Source organism: Puntigrus tetrazona, chromosome 19 (assembly GCF_018831695.1).
Source record: "Puntigrus tetrazona isolate hp1 chromosome 19, ASM1883169v1, whole genome shotgun sequence".
NCBI lineage: Eukaryota > Metazoa > Chordata > Actinopteri > Cypriniformes > Cyprinidae > Puntigrus > Puntigrus tetrazona.
In genome coordinates, this window is record NC_056717.1 from 18,927,022 (window position 1) to 18,951,572 (window position 24,551).

At 35.5% G+C, this 24,551-nt stretch overlaps 2 protein-coding genes across 2 annotated transcripts; both read right to left on the reverse strand.

Annotated features, from left to right (window-relative positions):
- Window positions 1–467: 467 nt before the first annotated feature.
- smim13 (small integral membrane protein 13) lies at window positions 468–6,207 on the reverse strand. The gene is made up of 3 exons (XM_043218132.1): window positions 5,943–6,207; window positions 4,841–4,930; window positions 468–2,180 (listed from the first exon to the last, which is right to left on the reverse strand). Exons 2-3 carry the CDS (start codon window positions 4,914–4,916, stop codon window positions 1,990–1,992), a joined length of 267 nt encoding a protein of 88 aa, XP_043074067.1. The 5' UTR covers window positions 4,917–4,930; window positions 5,943–6,207; the 3' UTR covers window positions 468–1,989.
- A 9,798-nt stretch (window positions 6,208–16,005) lies between these two features.
- Window positions 16,006–24,539, reverse strand: zc3h12ab (zinc finger CCCH-type containing 12Ab). The gene is made up of 6 exons (XM_043218013.1): window positions 24,390–24,539; window positions 23,051–23,621; window positions 20,251–20,390; window positions 18,840–19,074; window positions 18,655–18,755; window positions 16,006–18,147 (listed from the first exon to the last, which is right to left on the reverse strand). Exons 2-6 carry the CDS (start codon window positions 23,584–23,586, stop codon window positions 17,228–17,230), a joined length of 1,932 nt encoding a protein of 643 aa, XP_043073948.1. The 5' UTR covers window positions 23,587–23,621; window positions 24,390–24,539; the 3' UTR covers window positions 16,006–17,227.
- Window positions 24,540–24,551: the final 12 nt, after the last annotated feature.

The window sequence follows — 24,551 nt, forward strand, 5'->3', positions numbered from 1 at the left end:
TTATATTTAATGAAGCAAGCGCACGATATTACATTAAAGTTATACTGCAAACCCTAAAAATGTTATTAATGTTAAGTTTTAATCTGGAAGCGTTATTGTTGCTAGAGTGGTAAAAAAAAAGTTCACTTAAGACCCTGTATTATTTTAGACGCCTTTACTGCTACCTTGTGGACATTTTCAGTAATGCAGCGAAATTTGCTGACAGAAAAAGCTATCGGGGTACTTTCTGCATTTTGCATAATAATAATTCGAGTAACATAAGGTTAATATAGTAGGGTTGGCCCTACTAATACTATAACAGAGTTTAAATATCAGCAATCCTACTTGTATGTTAATTTATGAGCATATTTATTCTAATTTTAAAGACTGATTAAAGCCAGTCAATTAAAATTTTTTTACTAGAAGTCTTAACATTTTTTGATCACAATTACATTTTTTAAAAACACTAAATACATGTGGCAAACAAATTGATTATAAAATAGTTTTATTAGTTGGTAATGATAACTGAAGCACAAAACCCGTCTTTTAAATTACAGCAGTAAGCCACCTGAGACGGAGTTAAGTTTTAATTAAAACATGCAATAAAGTCAGAGCTCGCATAAACAACTTCAGTGTTTTCTGAAATATATTTATTATGAAGGGTAAACATCTACTGTCATAAAAGGGACCCAAAAAAGAAAAAAAAAAAAAAACAAAACATGTGACCGTCTACACTGGTGATAAAGGCGTTTCTTCAGAAGCTGACCTGTGAACACAGTTTCACACACAGGCAGGATCGGCTGAGCTGAGGTCAGTGCAGCATTTCTAGCTCTAATGCTTCTCTAAAGCTGGGAACAGCAGGAGTATCTGAGATCCATCCGCTCAAACAGGACGACTTCAACCCAAGCCAGAGGCACAAGGATGCAGAGCGGAGGCGACCGATGGCAGCCATCATAAAGCACTATGCTGTGTTTGGGGCAAAATTTTACAAAAACATCAACCTAACGTGCCTATTCTTAACATTGTTAGGGTGTGCGGTCCTGTCAAAATGTTGTGAAAAATAAAGAAGCTTTCATTGCACTTGTTGGACAAGTTAGTACGGACACCTGTTTCAGCAGAAAAATAAATAAATATGAATTAAAAAGGTAGTTGCGACTTTGTTTGAAATTGTTTTTTTTGTTTTCACATAACAGTAAATGTGCAATTATATCTTGTTTATGCATGGAATAAAAAAAAAACGAATTAAAAGGTTCATACAATTTTAAAGAAAAATCTAAATTGTAAAAAAAAAAAAAAGTCAGTTATGGAAAAAAAGTCAGAATTGTTAAATATACAAATCAGAATTGTATAAACTTGCAATTACAAGGGAAAAAAAATCCTAACTGTGAGACAGTCGCAATTATCTTTTTTATGTAATCTCAGAATTCAGAGAGAAACTCACAATTGCAAGGAAAAAAAAAAGGTTAAAATTATGTCAGAAAATCGCAATTACCTTTTTTAATGTAAACTCATTTCAGAAAAAAAGTCAGAATTGTGAGACGTTTGTATCTCTGAATTCTGTTTTCCATCAGAACTGTGAGATAAAAAGCCATCATTTTCTTTTTTATTTGTATTCTGTGGCAGAAACGATTTGCGTACATGTCGGACCCAGTGCGGTGTCAGTGTGAATATTAGTGCTGTTAGCTCACAGAAACACTGGACGTTTGGTCGCCATCTTTTTTTTCTTTTGTTTGTGAGCTTGAGTCATTAACAGATTGGTTAACCAGTAACAAATACGCATGGATGCGCTCTCACGTAAACATACTATAGATCCGGAGCGGAGGGTAGCAGCGTGTTAGTCGGAGCATGAACGTGTGGCTCAGCAGGTTCGTACAAAAAAAAACCGTGCCTTCAGACGGGCGGTGAACGAGTGGAACCATGATGAGGGACGTGAAGGAGAGCACAGGTCCGTTACACAGGAAATGACCTCGCGGTTACGACGGTTAACTGGAGGAGACGTGGCTCAGGGCTCTATGTAGTGCTGTCAAGAGGGACGATCCTTTGGCGAGCGCTTTTGGGTCGGTGACGGGGCGTTGGGGGCGAGCTGCGCTCACTCTCCGACTCGGAGGGCTCGGTCTCGGCCTGTGGAGAACCGGTGTCTCCCACCAACTCCCGCAGGAACTTAAACTTAGACAGGAAGAGCTGCCACACCACGTACCACCCTACGGACAGGACACAGAGACACTTTCAGGAGCACACTGGAAACTACTAGTGAGACAAGACGCCGTTTCTATCCTGAATCTGGGCCAAATTACTCAAAATTAAATAATTAAATAAATATTGAAATATATAAATTGTTAAATGCACAAGTAAATAAATATAGAAATAAATGCATTAATGAATTTATATATATATATATATATATATATATATATATACACACACACACACATTTATATATAAAATTCATATATATATATAAAATGCATTATAAATATATATATATATATATATATATTTATATATTTATATTTATATTATTTTATAATTATATTTTATATTATAAAATAATTCAACATTTTATATATATATAAAAAAAAAAAAAACTGAATGGAAACTTCTTCAATCTAAATAGATTGAACGTTACGGAGAGGGTTCAGCTGTGCTGTGGTTGGCTGCTAAAGTAACAATAATAAGCCAAGAAATTCCTTTAAAGTATTTGTTTTGTTTCGCTATATTGTTTGCTCTGAAAATATGTAAATAGAAACAGCTACGCATATGCTCGCTGGCCTCAGCTGTACCCCTGACTTAGCCACAGAAATCTGTCAGGACACATTAAAGATCCACAAAACACTACTTCTTTTTTGAATTAAGTACATAAACGCTGAGAGTCCTGAGATCTTGTAGTAATCTGCTCTTTCTGTGTGCTGTCAGGTTTCTATTTGTTCACCGCGTGAGAACACGTTTGTATTGTTCGCCGGTCACGGCAACAGTAAATAAGGATGACGGGTCTTTGCACTTAAACTAGAAAAAAAAAAAATCAAAGAAAGCGAGTTTGAAAGGTGACGCTGTCCACTGAGTGACGTACCGACAACCGTGACCCTGAAAATCAAATGTGGAGAATTAATTAAGAATTAATTAATAAATCAGCGATTGAATGAATAAATAAAATACATACATAAATAAATGAATGAATATAAACATAAATATTACAAATATAAATATTTATTTATATATTTCAACATTTATTTAATTTTGAATAATTTGGGTCAGCTGGTATTTGCACTTAAGATGGACTTTTGATTTCGTTTATGGAGTAATTTTTTGCTGTTTGTAGGCAGCCATTAAAAGTTTTCTCGTTAATCCAACCATGCTTACTGTCGAAAACTTGACATAGTCTAACTGTTAGACTATTTAACATCAGAATTTCTCACAAAATGAAGGTAAAAGTCAAATCCGTAACATAAAATCATAGTAAGAATGAAATGTAATGCATTACAATCATAGGAATTCAGTTGAGAAAATTTTCTCAATATTAGTTTTATCCAAAATACAGTTTTTTTCCCTTTCATTATTGGTTAAAATATGGAAAGAAAATTAATTATTGAAATGAGAATAAAAATAGAATCAAATGTAAAACATATGAAACATTATGGTAATAAGACTTCGCTAGAAAAATGTAAATAATGCTAATAGTAATGTCAATGCAAAATACCATTTTTATATGAATTCATAGTAACAAAAAAAATCTGAATGCAGAATTTGTTGGGAAATTCTGAATATTTTATGTAAAAAAAAATTTTTTAATCTCTTTTATTATTAGATGCAATATGAAAAGTAATGTAATTCAAATAGAAAAGAGGACCAAATGTAAAACAAAACATTATAGTAATAAGAGAAAAGTAGTACAGTATAGTAATAAGAGGAAAATTTAAATAATAATATTAATAATGGCATTAGAAAATATCTTTAAAAACATGAAATAAATATGATTTCATAAGAACAACATGTAAAATATCTGATTGCATTACGGTAATAAGAATTTAGTGAGAAATTGTCATGCAAATATCATCAGAATTTAAAATAATTCTATACGCAAAAATGATCAAATTGTCTTTTCAAATTTTGATATAGAATATGAAATCATACAAGTAAGAATTGGTAAAATTTAAACATTTAAAAATTTATTTTTAAAATCAAAAGTTGCATTTTTGTTACCATTAGATAATGCCTTATGTACTAACATTATTAAGCGATGAGCAATTGTCTTTTTTATAAATATTAAAAAAAGTTTAACAAATGTAACAGAAAACTTGTTCATTGTTATTTAATTTCAACCTTTGCGTAAATGTTATTGTTAAAACATAACTTAAGCTCGTTCACGGAATAATTTTTTTTCAATTCATAACATATTCTCTCACTTTAGTTAAGCTAGAAAACTCATCTTCCTCGTAACTAGCGATACGCACAAGTGCTGGCGTGTTATGCAGTGACCTACATAGATCTGATCCAAGCCTGCTTCTGACACGATGACAACTTCTCAAATGACATCCTGGACATTGCACGCTTATGTAACAGCTGCGAGGTTTCTACAGTCCAGAAAACCATTTTTACTGCTCCTGCGCCCTTAACAGATGCCGGTCCGTCATAGAGACCTTGACTAAAGTCAACACTCAACTCTCAGTGAACTCTGGAAACTAAATGTCTGTGTTACCGACAGTCAGCGCTTGCCTGAACCACTGCTACAGGCTTCACAGAATCATGCAGTTCCTTACATTTCTAGACAAACTGGTGACCCTGAAAGCATTCAGGCAAACGAATCGCTTTAAAGTGGGATTGCATTCGATGAATGGTTTGCAGGATCTTTTCTCGGGCTGCTTACCGAAGAGCATGAAGAGGAGGACACATATCAGCGTGGCCACAATCACCAGCACGGTCAAACCAACACTCTGCCACATCCTCCTCTTCTTTCCTAATAAACGAAACAAAACAAAAGCGCACCTTGGCATCTTCATGTGCTCTACATGAGATCAATTTAATATTCCTTTAGGACCCAACATAAAAGTTATACATGATTTGCATGACTAATACAACACAACCTACTGATTTTAATGCATTGTGCGTTAATGTGAACGTGGTAAAGCGTAAAAGAAAAAATGAATTATTAGGACAATAAATATTATTTTTCATTCATTTTTAACTAAAATATTTACAAATATAAATGATTACATTAACTCAAACACATCCACAGGAGTAATATATTGTTTTGTTATATTTAATATTAAATAAAAATAATTTAAAAAGCTAATAATTTTTTTAATTATTATCACACACATTTACATTTAGTCATTTTGAAAATGCTTAAATATATATATATATATATATATATATATATATATATATATATATATATATATATATATATATATATAAAAATTACAAAATAATTAATTAATTTGGTTAGTTAGGTGTTTTAGTTTTTTAACAAAGTCCAATAGAAAAACAGATGCAGTTTGATTGTAACTGAAATGCACAATGAATAAAGATTTTTGCAAATTAACTCCTAATATATATATATATATATATATATATATATATATATATATATATATATATATATATATATAATGTCATATGTCATACTAAACAAAACTACAAAGTAACAATGCAATCAATGTACAATGGCGTTAATGTTACTAACTGTAATACCATGCGTACCATATTACAGTTACTGTATTAAATGGTAATACTATGGTAACTTACTTTAAAGCTATGGTACTTTTACTGTACCGTGATAGTTAAAAGTTAGAATAAAAAGTGTAGAAACATCAGACATTATGATCTTTTAAACTAATAATGAATCTCTTTTTGCCTGTGTGATAGGAGTATAAAATGACTGTACTAATACGCAGAGCTGTCTGTGTCTAATATGAGTCATGCAGATGAAAGTGTTTGTTTATGATCAGATTTATGGTCGGACTCACAGACGTTCACGCCTCAGTCTTCACGCCGAATCCCGCGGGGACGGAGGCCGGTAGCGCATGTCACGGAGAGCCTCAAATGTTCTCCTTATCTACATCATTGCGCCATTTACAGAGAAAAGAGAAGAGCGAGAAAACAGCGAACTCGAGCCTCAACAACACACTCAATCTGAGGATGACCCGGAAGCGTTCGTACGTACCATTCCGCCGCAAGGACTTGTGGGGATTGTAGTGCCGTGTACTTCTTTAATTTAACGCTGGTTGCCAAACCAACTCTTTGTGTGTGTGTGTGTGTGTGTGTGTGTGTGTGTGTGTGTGTGTGTGTGTGTGTGTGCTAGATTGGAGTGTGAGGCAGCATTAATAAATTAATAAGGATAAGAAAAAAAATCATCCAATGTACTAATACATGTTCAGTGTCTCTTTACTCTTCTTGGGTTTTTTGTGGCGTTCCATTTGTTTCCCTGTCCCACGTTTTTTATATTTATGAATTTGTAAATTTGTTCTTTTATCCCCGCTTTTCCTCGTGTTATTAAAATTTGAAGTGTCTATATATTTCATTGCCTATTTGACTTTTGATTTTCTGAACACAAATTAAGATACTTTTCATGAAATTGGAGACCTATCTGACCCTCCATAGACGGCAACACAACAGAAATTATTCAGGTCCACAAATGTAGTAAACACATCGGTAAAACAGGATCTAACAACAGTAGCTCAATTTCAGAATACTACGAGAATACTTATAACACAAAAAGCAATTTACTTTCCCCATGTAACGTAAATAATACGCTAAAGCGAGCATATGCATTGTGATACTCTCCAAAATAGTGGAAGACGTAACTTAGGGGAGAAGAATGGTAAATTATGCTATTTTTTGTTTTCTTTGCACAAAAAAAAGTATTTTCATAAGAGTCGCAAAACTGAAGTTGAGCCAATGTCACATCCTGTTTTACAGATGTATTTATTACATATCAGTTGTGAATCAAAAATTAATTACTTATGCCATGTACTGGTAATGATGTAAAATGCAGAATCAGTGTAAAATCCCCACCACTAGAACACAGACTAGTCGAGTGATAAAAACTCTCCCAAATCCCAATACTGTTGGAAGGTATGTTTTAGGACTCTTGGAGAAGCAGGACTAAATAATCCAAATACATATCTGTTTGATATGAGCCTATATACTGCGCTTTAAAGTCTGTTGTTAGTAACTTACACCTTCTTCTCTTTAATTTCATCTTCTAGAGGAACAGTGCTGTGGTTCTTGTGACATCAGACACACACACATCTGATCATCTCTACAGAACAGCTCCAGAGGTCTCTCATGTTTCTGACATATATAGTCCTCCAGATTACTCACAGGCTTTATCAGTTTGTGTTTCTTTAAACCTGTCACTCTCAAATGAGGCTCCAGGTGAGTTTCACAGTAAGACACCTGACACACCAGACATGACTTCAGGTAGAAATTCAGACATAACTCAAAATACATTTTTACCAAAGGGACAGGCCTCAACTATAAACATCGTTACACACATTTCTGGACTTCTTCCATGACAAACCTGTTCAGTTCAATCACTTAACACTTACCTGTGAGTAAATAAATCCACAGTGAAACAAGTCTTTGAACGGCTCAGTGAATATACTATTTTCAGTAATTTTGCAGGCGTATGAAGGTTGTTGTTTTTTTTATGATTAACTTTTAGATTAACTTTCTCTGAAAGCTACAGTAACATATAGTCCAGTTAATGGAGGTTAATGGAGGTCATTTATTATAAAAAAATAATGCGTAATTAAAAAAATATTTAATAAATGTCATCATTTGCAAACAAAACTACTTGAGTGATTCTAAGTTAAAATATTTCATGATTCTAAGTTAGTATGTATTCATGAACACAACATCAATATGAAAAAAGCTTTTAAATCTTGGAAATGGGTTAACATTGTTCTTCACAATTTTAGCAGGATCCCAGCAGAAGTTTCAGGTATTTCAAAGACAGTGTAATAAAACTATAAATGTGTCAAAAAATACAATATCGATAACATGTAATATACATATTTATATTTTGCTATTTAGCTATTTTTGACTTTATTATATAAATATCTTATTATTATGTATTATTATATACATATTATATATACTTCTACAGAAGCAAGTTGTACAGGTTTGAAACAACATAAGGGTGAGTAAATGATACCAGAAGTTTCATATTTAGATCAGAACGCACTAAAAAATCTGGATTATGAACTGACATTTAGGAAGTACCTAGTACAAGTAGTGAATAGTTACCCAAATTACATTCTTTTCATACAGATTTCAGTGTGCTAAACAGGTACAGTAGTATTAGTAAAGTAAGTAAAGTGCTGAAGATGAGTATATGACATTATCTGGTTCTGTTCAGCTTATTCCAGTTTAATATAAACAGCCTTTGCAGAACAGTCTCTCTTATTTTTCTATCACTTACCTGTCAGTGTCAGATGTGCCCACAAGGGTCTTTGAAATATGCTCGTTTAAAGAGGTTGATAGTTTCAGGCATCCATACTGTTTTACTTGCTGTGACAGATCTCACTGAATTACAGTGATATTTGAGTCCAAAGTATCTATTATCACTTCCCAGAACAGAGGCCCATAAAAGAAATGTAAATAAAAAGTCATCTGCTTGAGGGAAATAGACTGCCGTGCCTTACAGATTTATGCAATAAAATGTATCGTGTCTTTTCAAAGTTTACATAAGTAGGCCTTACAGTGAAGAGTAGTGCTTGTTGTTTGTCGTTTCTCAGATCACAAATGAAGGTTAATAATGTTTACGAGTTGCGATGCAACAAGACGTGTAAAAACACAGTATAAGTCATTATAACCTGTAATTATTTCCCCACTGGATGCAACAAATGTTTCATTGATTAAGGGGTTTTATTGATTTTGTGTCATATTGCAGGGTTTCTTGGGACCCCATAAACACATTGCATTACACTAAATAATCATCATGACCCCTTTAAAAGCAATAATTAAGTAAATTGACTGTGAATAACTTTTTTGCTAAAGATTGTTAATACAAAAATAGGTGTGGTGATGAGTATGGATAAATGAGCTTACAGCTTGCGTGAACCAGAAGTTGATGCTGTGCGTAAGTGCATAATCAAATAGTCTTAAACGTGAGACATGCAGTCGCAGTTACGTTTAGTTACCCTGTGTCCCAGTGTGCCTACTATCCACCCTATCTGCCCTAAATAGTATAGAACATCACTACTATCACACACAATTTAGGATGGATAGTACTATGCACATTGGGATGCAGGCTTAGCTTCATTGTTATGGACTTGTTTGTTTCTTATCATTTTCCTGTATCCTATGTTCTAGTTTCACAACACTTATTACTTTCCATGGGCACTCATTAATTTGTCGTTTTGGTTCACCATCTCTGTGTATTAAAGTACATCTTTTTTTCGGTTTGTTGTTGGTTGTTGTTTATGTTTTGTTACACACTGTTATGTGTTTGGATGTTGCTCGTTAAAATTGTTGAAGTACATGACAAAAACTTGCTAGTACATGACACATGTTATATTAAGATCTTAAAAAAAACTAGCAAGATAGTTAATCCTGATGGATTTGTGATTTGTCCTGTCAGATGCTTTGAAAAATTCCCCGACTATGAGGCTGTTTGCTACTGTTCATTGGAACTAAAGGTTTTTAAAAAATCGTTGATCTATGTTTGCAATAGTGCTTTTGGGAAATGCACCCATAAATATGAGCACATATTTAAGCTTCGAGAATTTTAATAATAAGCATTATTCACATTTAGTATTTTATATCAGGAGAGTACAATCATCTCTTTGACGGGTGTAATGATTAATGGGATTGAGTTCTTACCTTTATAATTTAAGGATGGGCATAAAAATGGATAGAGCTTCCCATTGAAAGACTGGTCAGTGTAAGAGTAGATAAGAGAGCTGGAGTCCACATCATAAAAAGACACCAGAACCTCCTCATAATCCACAAACACACCGACCCGCTGCGGCTTCACTCTCAGGCACAGAGAAACAGAGGAATCAGCACAGGCTTCATATTCATTCTCATTCCTCAGCCACACAGTCCAGTATCCATTACTGTGTGATCGATCCCTTCCTGTTAATAGATTCTTGGGCCACTTTAGTCTTTCCCTTCACCTGCACCTCAAAATAAAATCTCCCTGAGGAAAATCCCTTCTTTCCCAGGACATGTACACCAGTATCAAATCTCTCTGAGTTGACTGGGAGGTCGTGCCAAATGTCTCCATGTTTCACTAGTTTTCCATCATCAGAGAGGATGAGATATGGATGAGCTGTATCAGGATCCAGAGTCACATCCACTGAGAAAACAGAAAATATGAATCACAACTTCACAATACAGATTCGTTGTTATGTTTTCAATATTTATTTCAGATTGTAATGCATTAATGAAGCTACAAGTACGGCCCTGTCCCAGTTGACACGCTTCATGTACAATAGCAGTCTTGCAATGGTTGCTGAATGCACGAAGTCCACAATGCTCTCGTTTTAGCTTTCAGAAGGGTGCTAGGAATGGCCACTTCGTGTCTGCTATGCTCCTTCGATGCGCCCTGAGGAAGGCTTTGCAGCACACTTCCACAGTCAAAGTGAAATTACACCACAAAACTGTGGACTCAAAAGACAGAGAGGGTTTTGGTGTGCGATTTGGGACGGGGCCTGCATGAATGTAAACTAGTGTAGTTCAGACAGCACACTGTACCACTTCAGCTCTATAGACAAACATGACAATAAAACACAAGGTATTGGAGTAATTTGCATGCTAATTCGGAAATTAAAAATTAACTGTTTCTTTTAAAACTTAAATAGTGGCACGCAATGATTCAGGCCATCATAAACATCTCTAGACAACCATGTGTGGCCTTGAGTCATGAAGTTTTGCTTTTGTTGGCACTGCCATGAAATCAGAATTACTTCTTTGGTTATGTCCATTCAGGTGGCAACACCATACTCTCAGATTCAACTTTTAGATTATAATTTTGAGAGATATCTTGTTGTTCTCAATTGCACTATTCTCTCTTTAGAGAGAAAATTGTTTTTATGACTTGCATCTCCAACCGGGATGCCAAGTCCCCAAAACACAAGAAGTTATAACATGGAAACATTCAGAGATGTTGTTACTGAGCCCTTTAAAGTTTAGTATAGAACTTTTTCCTCTAAGACTGTACTTCTTTCAGTAAATAAAATAATGTTTTTCGTAAAAATAGAGTGAAAATCATTCATGCACTAATTCTTATTTTCACTGACTTACATGGAGGTTCATCTATGCTTAGTCTTCTCTTTTCTCTTCCTTTTGTTGATGTTGACGATTCTGCCATTGTTCTTCACCTCTTTTCAAAAAATGAATTACATTGCCTTTGACAAAACAATATTGACCAGCAAACTGACGAACATCAAGCAATTAAGCCTGTTTGCTTCTTGTAACCAAGAATGAAGTGATAAGTGATTTCTTCATGTGAGTATTCAGGTTTGACATAAACCTGACTAAACATGTCTAGTTCCATTAGAAACCTGTTCAAGACCATCTCAATTCTGTCACTTTCCTGTGAACATCACATGTGTCCACAAGTTTCCTTAAATGGCTCAATAAACATTATGAGTTTCGCTTTCTCTGACTGTCTCACATGCCTGAGCTCCCCAGGACTAGTTTACTATTAGACTTTCTGTTGAGGAAAATAGTTTGACATACCAAACTACAATTAGGAAGAAACTGGCATGACAGTTATAAAAACAATAAGTGCTTGTAAAGTTTTCACAAAACAATGGTGTGGAGTATTTATCAGCATTATCCACACTTATTCTGATACTCTGGCAACCTCAGTGAATCAGGTGCATCATAATGAATCTGCTACAGTTTGTTTTGTTTTGTTGGCTATTTTGCTTATGTGCAAACTACTGCTAAATGGAAATATCTCTTCATCACATATAAGGATAACAGCATTTCCAAAAGTCTCCAGTAGAGGCCGCCATACTCTCACAATGACTGTTGTTATCGGATGTGACGCGGCCGCACATGTTCGTGTGATTTATATTCTTAAAAATGGCTTTTAAGAGCATAGCGTATGGTGATTGTTGTTTACACAGAGAGTTGGACAGATTTATTACTGTGATTCCATTGGATGTTGAGTATAAAGTGATTTTTTATTATTACAGTGGCAAGTGACTATTAAAACAACCCACTGTTTTGCGTCAGCATAACATTTTTCACAATTTACCTATCGTTAAGCCCCGCCCTCCTTAGTTACCGTTGCTACCTCGGACAAACAAACAGAGTTTCTCACTGTTTTCCAGTGACAGCTGCGGCGCGAAAACCTCGTCCAATGATGTCCTTGCACATTTTGGACACAGACGTCCGCTTAATGGGAAGTAAATAATTCATGGAGTCACTTATAAAATATTTATAAATAAATACGGTGGATAACCGCAAGCGAGGGTTTAGATATCACCATGCAAGCGGAGAAGTCTCATATAGTACAGTCGGTCGACACGGTCGCGGACAACTTTTAGGACCACCACTGTTCATGTATCACAGGGTACGATTAAATTAATGCACATTTAACCTGTTTAACTTTGTGTTTTTGAGCTACAGTGTACAAGACGCGAGTACAGTCCGCCATTTTAAGTTTGTACATTAGCGTGAACTCACTAACATTAATGTCTCTGGTTTTAAATGTAAAAATTGGACATTGGTTGCTCTGTTTTGTTGGGGTTCGGGAAATTCAATAAAATAAATGATATTTCCCCATCCTCTCAGGACATCTGATTTGTCCCATTATTTAACCAAATTAAACACCGAGCACGAAAAGCCACCCGAGGATGAGTAAGTAGGCCTTGAACATTTATAAGCTAATATATTTCACATGACGGCATGTGTTGACAAAACTTTCTGCTAAACATAAAACGAATCTTAATTAACTTCACGGTCTCCTTTCCGTTCCCATAGAATATTAAACAATTACATTTAAACATATTACGTATCAAAAAGGGTCTATATGGCATTTGTTGCTTCAGGTTAATCTGTCGAAGCCGCTAATATTTAACAAAAAGCTACAGATAAGAAAAACAAATCTGAGCTTCTGACAGAATCGTTCACGTCTCTGCACACTTCAGAAGGCCCGAATTACTCTCATTGTTATCTTACGGCCGTGTCTGCTATTGTACATGTTTATTTGCTTTATTTGCCAGCGGATTTCAAGTACAAGATACGATCTAGAAGCCACAAAAACGCCAGTGTTGTTAGACACGTGATCCTGTCGTCTGTTTGCTCTGCGCTGAGACGAGCTCAGACTTGCACCCGTGTGCAGAAAATAAAGCCACGAGTCAATATTTCAATCACATCAGAAGCCCAGTACAACCCCGGCCAGGGCAGACCCGTATAATGCTTGTATTGATCTGCAGATAGTAAATAATGACGCGCGCGCGCACAAAATCTTGTTAGGTTTCTGTGAAATGTGGGGCCTTTCCACCCACTTCTATTACTTTTATACTGGCAAACAATATCTTAATTATTACCCAACCTAACTTTACGCCTCGATAAAATGCACCTTTTCCAGGTCTATCCGGAGCTTTTGTCCTAACACTAACAATATGAGTTTAAATATATTACGCGACCGTATAGACGGACGGTTTACCTCAGATCTTGAAAATAAATAAAAATGGAAAAACTGTGAACTCACTGCGAACCAACGAGTGTATTCCACGACAGAGGTGTTATTGGTTTCTAATATGTACATTTAATAACGTTAAAATGGTTTACGTTTATGAAGTAGTTTAAAAACGTAACCGTTTCTTTGATAGAGCCCGCCCACTCACGCTTCTGATTGGTTGGGGCATTTGATCGATTCTGTCGTGGTGTCGCGTCGCGTGGACACACAAAGTTCTCGTCGCTGGAGCAGTTACAGTTTGTATTGTTACACTGTTTTTCACAATATATTACAAAAATTACAAATGAGGGATTTACTACACATATTTGGTCCCCACGCAATGTAGCATAAAGTTGGCCTACACACACACACACACCCCTACAAGTACGCTATGAGTAATACAGTATGATGCTTGATTTTTTTTTCTCTGGTTTTGCCTGACTATTGCAAAATTCCATCCCTTGAATGTCAAAGACAGAGATAAAACCATAAAAAAAAATTGTCCACCACAGCACTTTTGATTACAGAAAATTACTATGATTAGGATCAAAATTGTCTTCAAGGGAAACTTCGGTACATTCCCTTCATAGTGAGCTCAGGGAGATAAGCTTGCTGTTTTGTAACAATGATGTCTGATAAGATATGCAGGTGTTACTGGATCTGACTGCATATTGTTTTGCAATTAACAAAATCTTACACATAAACACACACACACAGGCTGCTGGCCTAGATGTGTTTTACACATATATGTGTGTGTGTGTGTGTGTGTGTGTGTGTGTGTGTGTGTGTGTATATATATATATATATATATATATATATATATATATATATATATATATATATATATATATATATATATATAGGAAACGAATATATCTTAATATATAGTAATATATAGATGTATATAGTAATATATCTTAATATATAATAATATATAGATGTATAAGATCTTATGGTTTTATTAATTAGGCCTAAAAATAGATCTGATTTAAAAGGCTTGACAAAAAAATTAAGTTCTTAATTAACTAAATGTACAAGTAACTAAAATAGTTGACATTTGTTTAAAAATACTTTGTTCTTCTAAAATGACGTGATTCTCACAAAACACTATTTGAGACTTATAGGCTAGTTTGGGACATTTTGTAGTGCAGCAAGCAAAGGGAAATGAAACAGACAGACTTCATTATGGTATTTTCATTGCATTTTAGAGTTCCATCTTTTAGCTTATGACCCTAATAGACAAAAAAAAATTAGGTTTACAGATGAATTTTAAAGTTTTGGGGAAATCCACTGATCATGCACATTGGAGGCATGGTCTGAACCACAGAAAGATGCTGTATCACTTATTGAACGTCACCACATGACGGCTGTTACTCCTGAAAGTAGCTTTGTCACATGAAAAAGTATACTAAATGTAGTCAGGAAAATAACTGACATGCTGTTTTCCCTCCCATAAAACCTTTGGTTCCTCTGAAGCACTCACCCCCACAGACCACTTCCTCTGATAGATCTATCTATTAAGGACATCTAAGTGTGCTTCCCGTAGACTGTATATTCTGATACAGCCTACTGATACTGTGCTGCTGTGTGGTGTGGTTTGTGTCTTTCCATTTGAAATTAAAAATGGAAAACCCATAGAAATCCCATAGAAAAGACATTACTCTGTAATCTAGCATGTTATTAAATAATGCATTGTTTTTCTAATTGGCCATTTCCCTTTAATTTGTCATATTACTTGTATGACATATTCCATCTTGTCATTTTATTTTTTATAGTATTCATTCATTTAATTTCTCAATATGAGAGGGTGGTTTAGAAAGTATGCAAAATAGTCTAAAATATTTTTTCTTGAACACATCGCAGGAGCAAGAAACAAAAGCAAAGTACTAAATAAAATGATTTTATAACTTTTAATTTTGATTTCACTATAACAATCTCTTGAGTTGTGAAGTAAAATAAAGAACAAATGTAAAGTTATATGAATACTAATGTCAATGTTAATAAATACCATTAGCTTTTCCGCGAGAAGAAACATTTGCCATTTCAAAACTAAATATCATTCCATGCAAGTCAAAAGGTTTCAGAAAACTCAACATGTTAATGGATTAGATCTCTAACTATGTTAATTATCAAGTCAAAATGCCTGTCACATGGTTTCTATGCTTAGGTGGGGTGAAACCTGTCTGTGGTAAATAAAAGTATATACATTAGGTAGTCCCTAGAAGGGAACAGTGATTTTTGTGGAATGCATCTTTCAAAAAGGAGGCCACCGCCTGCAGCACGAATGCTTCTAAAGGTCAGGTCTGCTCTTGCTTGATATAAACGTACGTTTACTCACACAGTGGAACACCACAAGCAAGTCAAATAAAAGTCAAAGACTGATGTGTGTATATAAATATAGCATTTTATTTTCATATTATGAGATACAGCATAAAAAGCAAAAGACATTTAAATGAGCAAAGAACACACAGCTAAATAAAAAAAGGGCAAAAAAAATTGCCTACTTAGTATTGCCGACTCCCTTTTTAAACACTAAACAGCTTCAATACAAACTAACAGAGTGACCAAAAGTTCCACGACTTTCCATGCTTTTGGCAATTACCTTTGAGAACTTTGAGAAATTATGTCAAGTTATACTGGTGATGCTTGCATTCTCCAGGACATTTTATAAGTTATGGAAAAAAAAAATACACCAAAGGGTGCGTACTCTTCTACCTTTGTGGTAGTTCTGCTTAATAAAATGTCAGTTACGGCACACGGTGCCAACATATTCAACACACACGGTACTGCGAATTCTGCAGAACCACAAATAATAACACTTGAAACACACAAAAAGATGTTTATCCATAAATCTGATAATTTGTCATTCCATTATCAAATATGACAGCCTATTTTGTAAAAACAATTAAACAAAAACTGATATTAAATTCTTGAGAACCACTACGAGATGGAAAATGCACTGTTGGTTAATACAACCAATAGAAAATTCACCATAGTTAGAGGTCAGTAATAAAACAGAAATAAAATCTTCTGAATAGCTTGAATCCATTTCATTACAAAATCATCCACATCTACAAAACTATAACAGTAGTTTTAAAACTGTAGACATTACTGTGTCTTGATTAGGAATGCCATTTTTTTAACAGTCAAGCTTTGGTGTATGACTTGATAAAAACAACCAATCAGAACGTTAACTCTGATGTGAAGCTGTGGACCAATGAGTTTTTACTGTGGGTGGAGCTACACCACATTTTGCGACAGACTCCAATCACTCGACACAAACAGCCGATCACAACATTTCTGATGTACAGCAAGACTGCAGACCAATAAGATGAATCAACAAAAATAGTCATACAAACATATCTCATAGAAGTGCACATATGAGATTTTAATGTGGGTGGGGCTAAACCACATTACATAACAGTCTCCAACAGAATAGTAATTGTTCTGTTCAAGTTAAAAAGCAAAATGCTGCACAACAAAAATGAACCAATGAGATTTGACCGTGGGCGAAGCTACACACTTCTTGTGGTTGTGGTTGAGAACTTATTGCAACTTTGGTGCCAGAATCTTTGTCTTGTCATCTAGTCCCTCAACGAAGATACATTAAAAAGCCCCATCCTGAGACTGAAGGGTTAAAATCTCTGCGGCCAGTCTTTGTGGGTCCAGGAGATATGGGAACATGTCCATGGCTCTATCCACCAAACGTGCGTTGAAAATAGCAAGCAATTTCTTCCTCACCTGTTCCCGTTCGGACCACTGAGGATTGTGATTAGAGGGTGACCAGTGTCCATGTCCCCTCTCTGGCTGCAAGGCATTGTGGGACGCTGGAGGAAAGCCTCCATAATGATCGGACCAATAGCCCTGTTGGGGAGGAGGCCCTCTGCTGTGTGGAAATGAATACTGGGACATGCTAACTGGTGGGTAAACTGGACCTCCTCCATAGGAGTGATACCGGGGTTGAGTATAACCCGGGTTTGTTGAGCCGGGCAGGCCCATGCTATGGTTCTGCCCAGCTCCACCGGTGCTGATGGATTGGTAGGAACAGCAACTGCAGGGCTGGCTATTGGTCGGAACGTAGCGATGCCGCCCACTGTTGGATGGTTTGGACTTCCTTTGGTCGCAGTAGCGATCACAATGGGACGCTTCAGGGGAATGACATTCGTAGGAACCCAAGCCGGAATCCAAACGCTCCTGAGATCCACTGGGAAAGGATTCTAGACTTGTTGGCGAATACCGACGTTCTTTTTTCAAAGGAAACTTCCTTTGAGTTGGCTGAGGGGCTGCTTTAATGACAAGGACATTTTCACTGGCGTAACTCTTCTTAAGAGACCCAGCATCCAGGGGGAGTTTCTGTTCGATTGCTTCCTCCAGAGAGGGACTCTGACTGGAAACAGGTTGAGGTTTGTGCGGCGTGGATGAAATTTTGGCTTTGTCTCGGAGCTCGTCGGCCAGGGCACGCTGGGATTGCTTAGTTCGCTCTGGATGATTGAACTTGCACTTGATTCCATAAGTGCACTTCTTTCCTGCATTGAAAACAGGAGATTTTAGTTATTGTATATATAATACATGCTATCCTTGTGTGATCAAAAAACTGGTATATACTACCATTAAAAAGTTGCAGTGTTGTGTACCATTTAAAAGATAATAAAAACATTTATAAATGTTTCAAAAGAGTTATTTGCCAAATAAAAGGAGCACAACTGGATTTAACCCTTTAACTGTTACTTACATGTTTGAACAGATATTACAGTGCACTAGCCAAAGTTTATGAAATATGATTTTGATGTACCAATTCTATGGTAACGCAATATCGGATTTTAAAATAGGTTTCAAAAGAATGAATTTTGAGATTTTATGTTTTCAGTTGACCTAAAAAAGTGCGATGAAGAAGGCTTGTCTAAACTGGTCTGAACTCCTGCTATGATGTAGATTTTATATGTACACCCTTTTTTATTAATTAATCCATTACTTTCCTACAAAAATCATTCATGAAAGTTGGAAAAAAAAAAACGAAGAATTTTCATTTTTACCATAAGGACAGGGCTGTTTCTTAGGTATCCGTGGAGTTTTCCTCAGAAAGTTGTCTAGGGTGGGTCCATGTCTTCCCAAAGGGTCATCCGGAGGCATAAACCTACAGAAAAGCATTGTAAATTTAATCAAACTGGGATATCAAACTACACCTATGCTGCAAAGACCAAAATGCAATGGCACTTACTTGTCATTAACGAAGGAATACATCAGAAGCCTCTCCTCTATGAAACGCTTCCACTCAGGGCGTTCTCCTTGCAGATCACGGTAAGTGTCATTGGAAACAATGATGCCGTCGGATTCGTACGCCAGCTTCACAATAAAACGATCATCGTAGCAAACCACTCGTTTTCCTGCTACCCTTCTGGATGGTGTGAACACCAAGAGCTTCCTCCGCTCTAATTCACGCAGAATGTGCTGATCTGAGAAAAATATTCATGAAGTGTCAACTCTGTTGGCATGTTACAATTGTTGCTTGAATTTGTCAATTAATAAAAATCATGCATTTGAAACTTGAACTTTATCTAAATGCACGTTTTTCCATATCACTTCTACCTTCATTAAAAATTCAATATGCAATATGCTCAAACAAAACACTCCGCTGTGCAATGGTTAAAGATGTCTGTGGATAAATACCTGCTTTAAAAAACAAACCTTGGACATATTGAAAAACTGGAGACTTAGGAGGTTTATGTTCACGATACAGAAACAAAACGAGTAATATACTTTTATTATTGACTAGCACTTTTTGTGTCATCAAATTCTGCCTACCTCAATTATGTCCTTAAACGTATTTTCTAAGCAAATATTGATAGACATGCGATTAAAAGCTTAACACGCAATTAATTTGACAGATCTTGTTGGAACATGGTGTCTATTTTGTTGAAACCAAACTAGGTCTTCTTGTTATTCAATTATACTTTGTACCAGCCGGAACAAACAGCCCAAAGGGAAAAAGATTCTAAAGCATTTGCTTGTGATTTTCATTGGACAAGTGCCCATTTACACACAGTCAGTTTATTTTAGGGGAAGAAAGAATTCTTATGCATCTTTGCATAGTTAAATATCAACTGTCAAGACAGATCGGCATCACAACCAATTTTTTGGATGGAGTTATCACTAACCACAGGGTTGCATTATTTCCCTCTAGCAGAGTCAGACTTAGCAGGGTTTGGCAAACAATGCAGATCAAACAAGCTGGTTCATCTTACCCAGCAAAAGCAGCTGATGTATTATTCCACTGTGGCCTTTATGTGATAAGGAAGTTACCAAGTTTTTTAAAAACCCCAGGTACTTGCCAATATTTCTCATGACATACTTCATTCAAACAGATAAACAAATAAAATCAATGTGGGGTTTTCCCAGGCTTCCAGTTCTATTATTTAAAACAAGAGAACAGAATCAGAACTGTATTTCCTGTATTCCATGTGTAATTTACTTTTATTAATACATTTGCTGAAATGGCTTCCAATATAACAGGTCCTCAATCCTGTTAGTTTTTAGCCATTTTGTTGCTGAGAGGAAACAGACCTCGCTTATGGGAATGTGAATGCCTCTGGAAATTGGTTCGGACACAGGATGCATTCTCTTTTCCTCACCTGTAATAGGCACATCAGGTCGTGGCTGTTCTTTTCGCCAGGAAGGCACAAAGACTGTGATGTCCACGTGACCCCGCTCCAGGAAGAAGTTCACTGCCAACTGAATTCCCAGACAGGAAAAAACTTCCTTGTTCCCGTGACTACAAAACACAGAAAAGGTCCAGTTTACTTGTTAATCTCACTTAGTTAGGAATTTGCATAGTAGTAGCAGTAGTAGTATATGTTCAGATAATGCCATATCAGCAACATGGGCTATTTCCATAGCAAAAACAATTCAAGAAATACATATAACAAACATATGAACATATTTTAGAGTCAATCAAACGACATCAGTGGCAAAGGTCTGTAGACATAAATTATTAGATCTCTCCTTAGTTTGTTAAATATCAGGTTATTTCCTGTTAAAAATATTTAAGGTCATTTAAAATGAAAATGGTGTTTCTCTTTTTTTAGCCACAGATGACAAAAGGCATTAATACACATATCACAAAATAAAATAAAACTTCAATGTTACACCATTACAGATATATATCAAAATATACAGAATTTTTAAAAAAAGGACATCATGATTTGTTCAACTCATGTCGCGTTCATTTCTTCATTTCGACTTCTGGATTAAAATGGTACAAAAATGCTGCTTGTTATTCTGCATTACTGCTAAATATTGGATTTAATCTTTTTATTTTTTCAATTAGCCGTTTTTTGTATTTCTAATTGATCGTAGGCCTCATTTAACTGAGCTTATTGACATTACTTTTTGACTAAACATTACCAAAATCTTCCACAAATAGTATTTTTATTGGTTTATAAGCTCAGATCAATGAGGATTATGATCAAGTTTAGACCAAAGATTTTGCCATAATAAAGAATTTTTCAAAGCCTAGTCATTTTTAACAGGGAATGCCAATCAGGCAAAAGAGTTCAAATTCAATTTAATCAGATGAAAAAGTCAATTCTAATTTTACACCCTATTCAGGATAGTGCCTGTAATAAACAGAACTGGGTGTGTAAAAAGCTATCTGTTCTATGAGGTAAGACGTCTGATTTATGGGAACAAAAATAGCAAAGGTGGGCAAGGTTATCCAATCAGACACTGTGTTGCAATGCTGTCGGGCCTGTTCTGTTACACAGCGTTCTTTTCACAGACAGTCTCCTTCAGGATAGTAAGAGGGAAGGGAGGGGACGGGAAACAATGCTGATTTGCATATAAGATTATTTGCATACTGGAGAGATGACAAATATAGGAGCCTGCAGGGGCAAATCTGGACTCCACTTGCAAATGCAGGTGAAATACAAAGGGAGGGTTTTAAAAGCTCACTAAACACGTAGGCGCTGTGAAATTCTTCAGTAAGTCCTCTCACACAGAGAAAAAAAAAGCTGAAACTGTCTATCAATGTAATTCGTTCTGGCAACATATAATCTAACTTCTCCAAATAACCTCCTGATGTTCTGATCTGACATTTGGAATGAATTGCTCATCAAATTCTATGCATTTGAGGAGAAAAAAAAATATTGTGCAATGTGTAAAAACTAAGTGTATTAGTAATAAAAGTTTCAAAATACTATGCAGACTGTCCAATGAACAGCAAATAGCAGCATGAAATACACACAAAAACCCACCACAAATCCACCTCTTTTTTTCAGGGGTTAAAAAAAGGAGGAAATGTATCGGATTTGCACATTAACTTGAAATGTATGAGGAAATACTGGGTTTTATCAACTATGAAACAATTACTGAAGCTGAAGGTAAAAAGTTTAAATTCTGGTAAAGCTGTTCCTTAAAAATAGGAAAAACTCCTTTAAATCCATTTTACAGTGAACAAACACGCTTAACCACAACTTAATGAATATTCATTGATTGTTTATTATCACAATAATTTGCATTGATAACTATATACTAGTCCACATTTGAAGTGGATCTTTTGTCAAATCTTTTGTCACAGCTGTCATAAAACCAGAAATCAAAATGCATTCTTGTCTAAGGACAACTTTGATTAACTTTTTTAATCCACTTCAAATGTTGACTGACAAACGTTGAATCTATTAAATCATCACTCCAAAACATTAGCCCAACACTGCAACATATTACTATTTTTGATGGCTAATTGCACAAAATTGCACACTTCAGCTTTAATATATTTTTTTTAAAAGAAGTGTAAGATTTGGTAACACTATATTTTACAGTTACACCTATTAGTTGCTTATTAGCATGCATATTACAAGAGCCATTTATTATTGATAATTAAGCATAGTAATGCCTTATTCTACATACCTAACCCTACTCGATACCTACACTTACCAACTACCTAACTAACTATTAATAAGCAGCAAGTTAAGAATTTATTCATGGAAAAAAGCATAGTTAATAGTTAACAAGTGTTACCTATACTAAAGTGTCACCCAAGATTCTTTTCAAACGTTTTTGAATGTTGTTTGAATAAAAATACAGTTAAAAAAAATTAAGTATCCTTGCCGTTTAAAATTAGGTTTTCCATTTTTATACATGATCAAACATTTAATCATGTGATATCAAAACTGACTTTTCAGCATCATAAGAGGCTTCTTTCAAAAACATTAAATCCTAATTACTCCCAGTTTATATTCAGTTTTAAGAAAACTTGTGGTTCTTAACATTTAAAATGTCCTTTAAAAACATCTGACAGAAAGAAAAAGGTCAACATCAACATAAGATCACCTTTAAATTCACTGTAAACCACTTCAGTAGCAAAGTGGTAGAAAAGACGGTTAAATGTCACTGTAAACACTCAGAAAAAAAATCTTTTGTTTACAGTAAACTTACCTCATAGCTACATTAGACCCATCAATGACTATCGGTCTGAGTGCGTCCTCATCCTCTACCAGCTCTTCCGGAGTGCTTGACACTACTGGAGCATTTTGACAGTGATTTTGAGAACTTCGGACTTTACTGGAAGCCTCCCCACGTGAAACCAGCAAAGGGGAGGCTGTAGGTTCCTCTCGCTCCTCTGTTTCCCCAGCAGCCTGTATCAGTTCACCCAAAACCCTGTTGGTGTCTGTGTTGAGGCCGAGTTTCAGGAAAGCGGCACGGACCTGCGTTTGGGAAAACCCCAGCTTGAGGAACAAATCCAGCTGGGCCTGAAACTCAGGGCCCAGTTCTGAGGATTCATCTGGAGTCGGGCTGGACCGGGCCGGGTCCATTCTAATGCTGCTGGAATTGGGAGGGCTGTACAAAGATGTGGGTGCAGTTACCCATGCGTCGCTGGCGTTTATGTCAGAGCCTGGATATCCTACGCTGGAAGACCAAAAGGAATCCAAATACAACTGTAACGCGGGGATGGTGCCGATTTCAGCACTCATCTCTTTATCCGGAAAAACGTATTTATCAGTCACACCTGTTTAGAGAACACGTGATAAAAGATATAATAAACACAGCATTCATAGCTAATTAAATATTTATTTATTTATAGACTCAAATAACATTACAACAAATCTAATTATCTAAATGTTTCACATCAGTTGCATGAAGTGACAATCTGGTAAATATTTCAAACATCTCTGCATTTAATTATGACTTTTAAACCAGTTAAAATGAAAATATTTTTTCAATAAATAATATTTTATTACAATGTATTAAAGATATAAAATACGTAAACATTAATGAGCTTGCATTTATATCAAGATGTATAAAACATATCAATACTAATAAAAAAAATTACAATAATTAATATGTACTAAGCCGCTAGCATCTATAAGCAAGCAAACTACAAAATTAATAAATCGAAGTCTGTTACTTCACAGGAAATGTGAAATGTTATTAAGCTTCACTGCCTAACTACAAAATGACCATTAATGTTACTCATTGTTTTTTAAGGCAATGAAATATTGTCAATAACAGCGATACCACATTATTATTTTTTTATCTGAGCCGCATTCCAGCACATGGGCGCGCGCTGTACCTCACAACTTTGTTTACCAATCTTTTAAAAGTTATTTTCTACATAATATCACAATATAAGTAGACGTTAAACTATCAGGTCACTCGATATGAAGGTCTATGTCAAATATAAGAAACGTCAATGTACCGAAACTAACGCTTAGCGTACGTATGTGTACAAATATACAAGTTGGAAAGCTACAAACAACATAAATGTTGCACGTACCTTTGCTTGATCAGTTCTCAGTCCTCTCGAGCTGCTGTCCACTTGTAACAAAGTTTATAAGATCTTAAGTTCCGCTCCTGTTCAAAGCAAAGCAGCAAAACACCGAAAGGAGAATCGGCACACCTTTAAGTTTCAAACGCAACCAGGAAGTGATGACGTTAC

What these genes read in the sequence shown, in the direction of transcription:
- smim13 (XM_043218132.1), bottom strand. Translation starts at nt 4,916, where the DNA reads ATGTGGCAGAGTGTTGGTTTGACCGTGCTGGTGATTGTGGCCACGCTG. An exon ending in CCTCCTCTTCATGCTCTTCG is followed by an intron (nt 2,181 to 4,840) that starts GTAAGCAGCCCG and finishes TCCTGTCCGTAG; the next exon opens with GGTGGTACGTGGTGTGGCAG.
- zc3h12ab (XM_043218013.1), bottom strand. Translation starts at nt 23,586, where the DNA reads ATGAGTGCTGAAATCGGCACCATCCCCGCGTTACAGTTGTATTTGGAT. An exon ending in GGGTCTAATGTAGCTATGAG is followed by an intron (nt 20,391 to 23,050) that starts GTAAGTTTACTG and finishes TGTGTTTTGTAG; the next exon opens with TCACGGGAACAAGGAAGTTT. An exon ending in ACCTGATGTGCCTATTACAG is followed by an intron (nt 19,075 to 20,250) that starts GTGAGGAAAAGA and finishes TATTTTTCTCAG; the next exon opens with ATCAGCACATTCTGCGTGAA.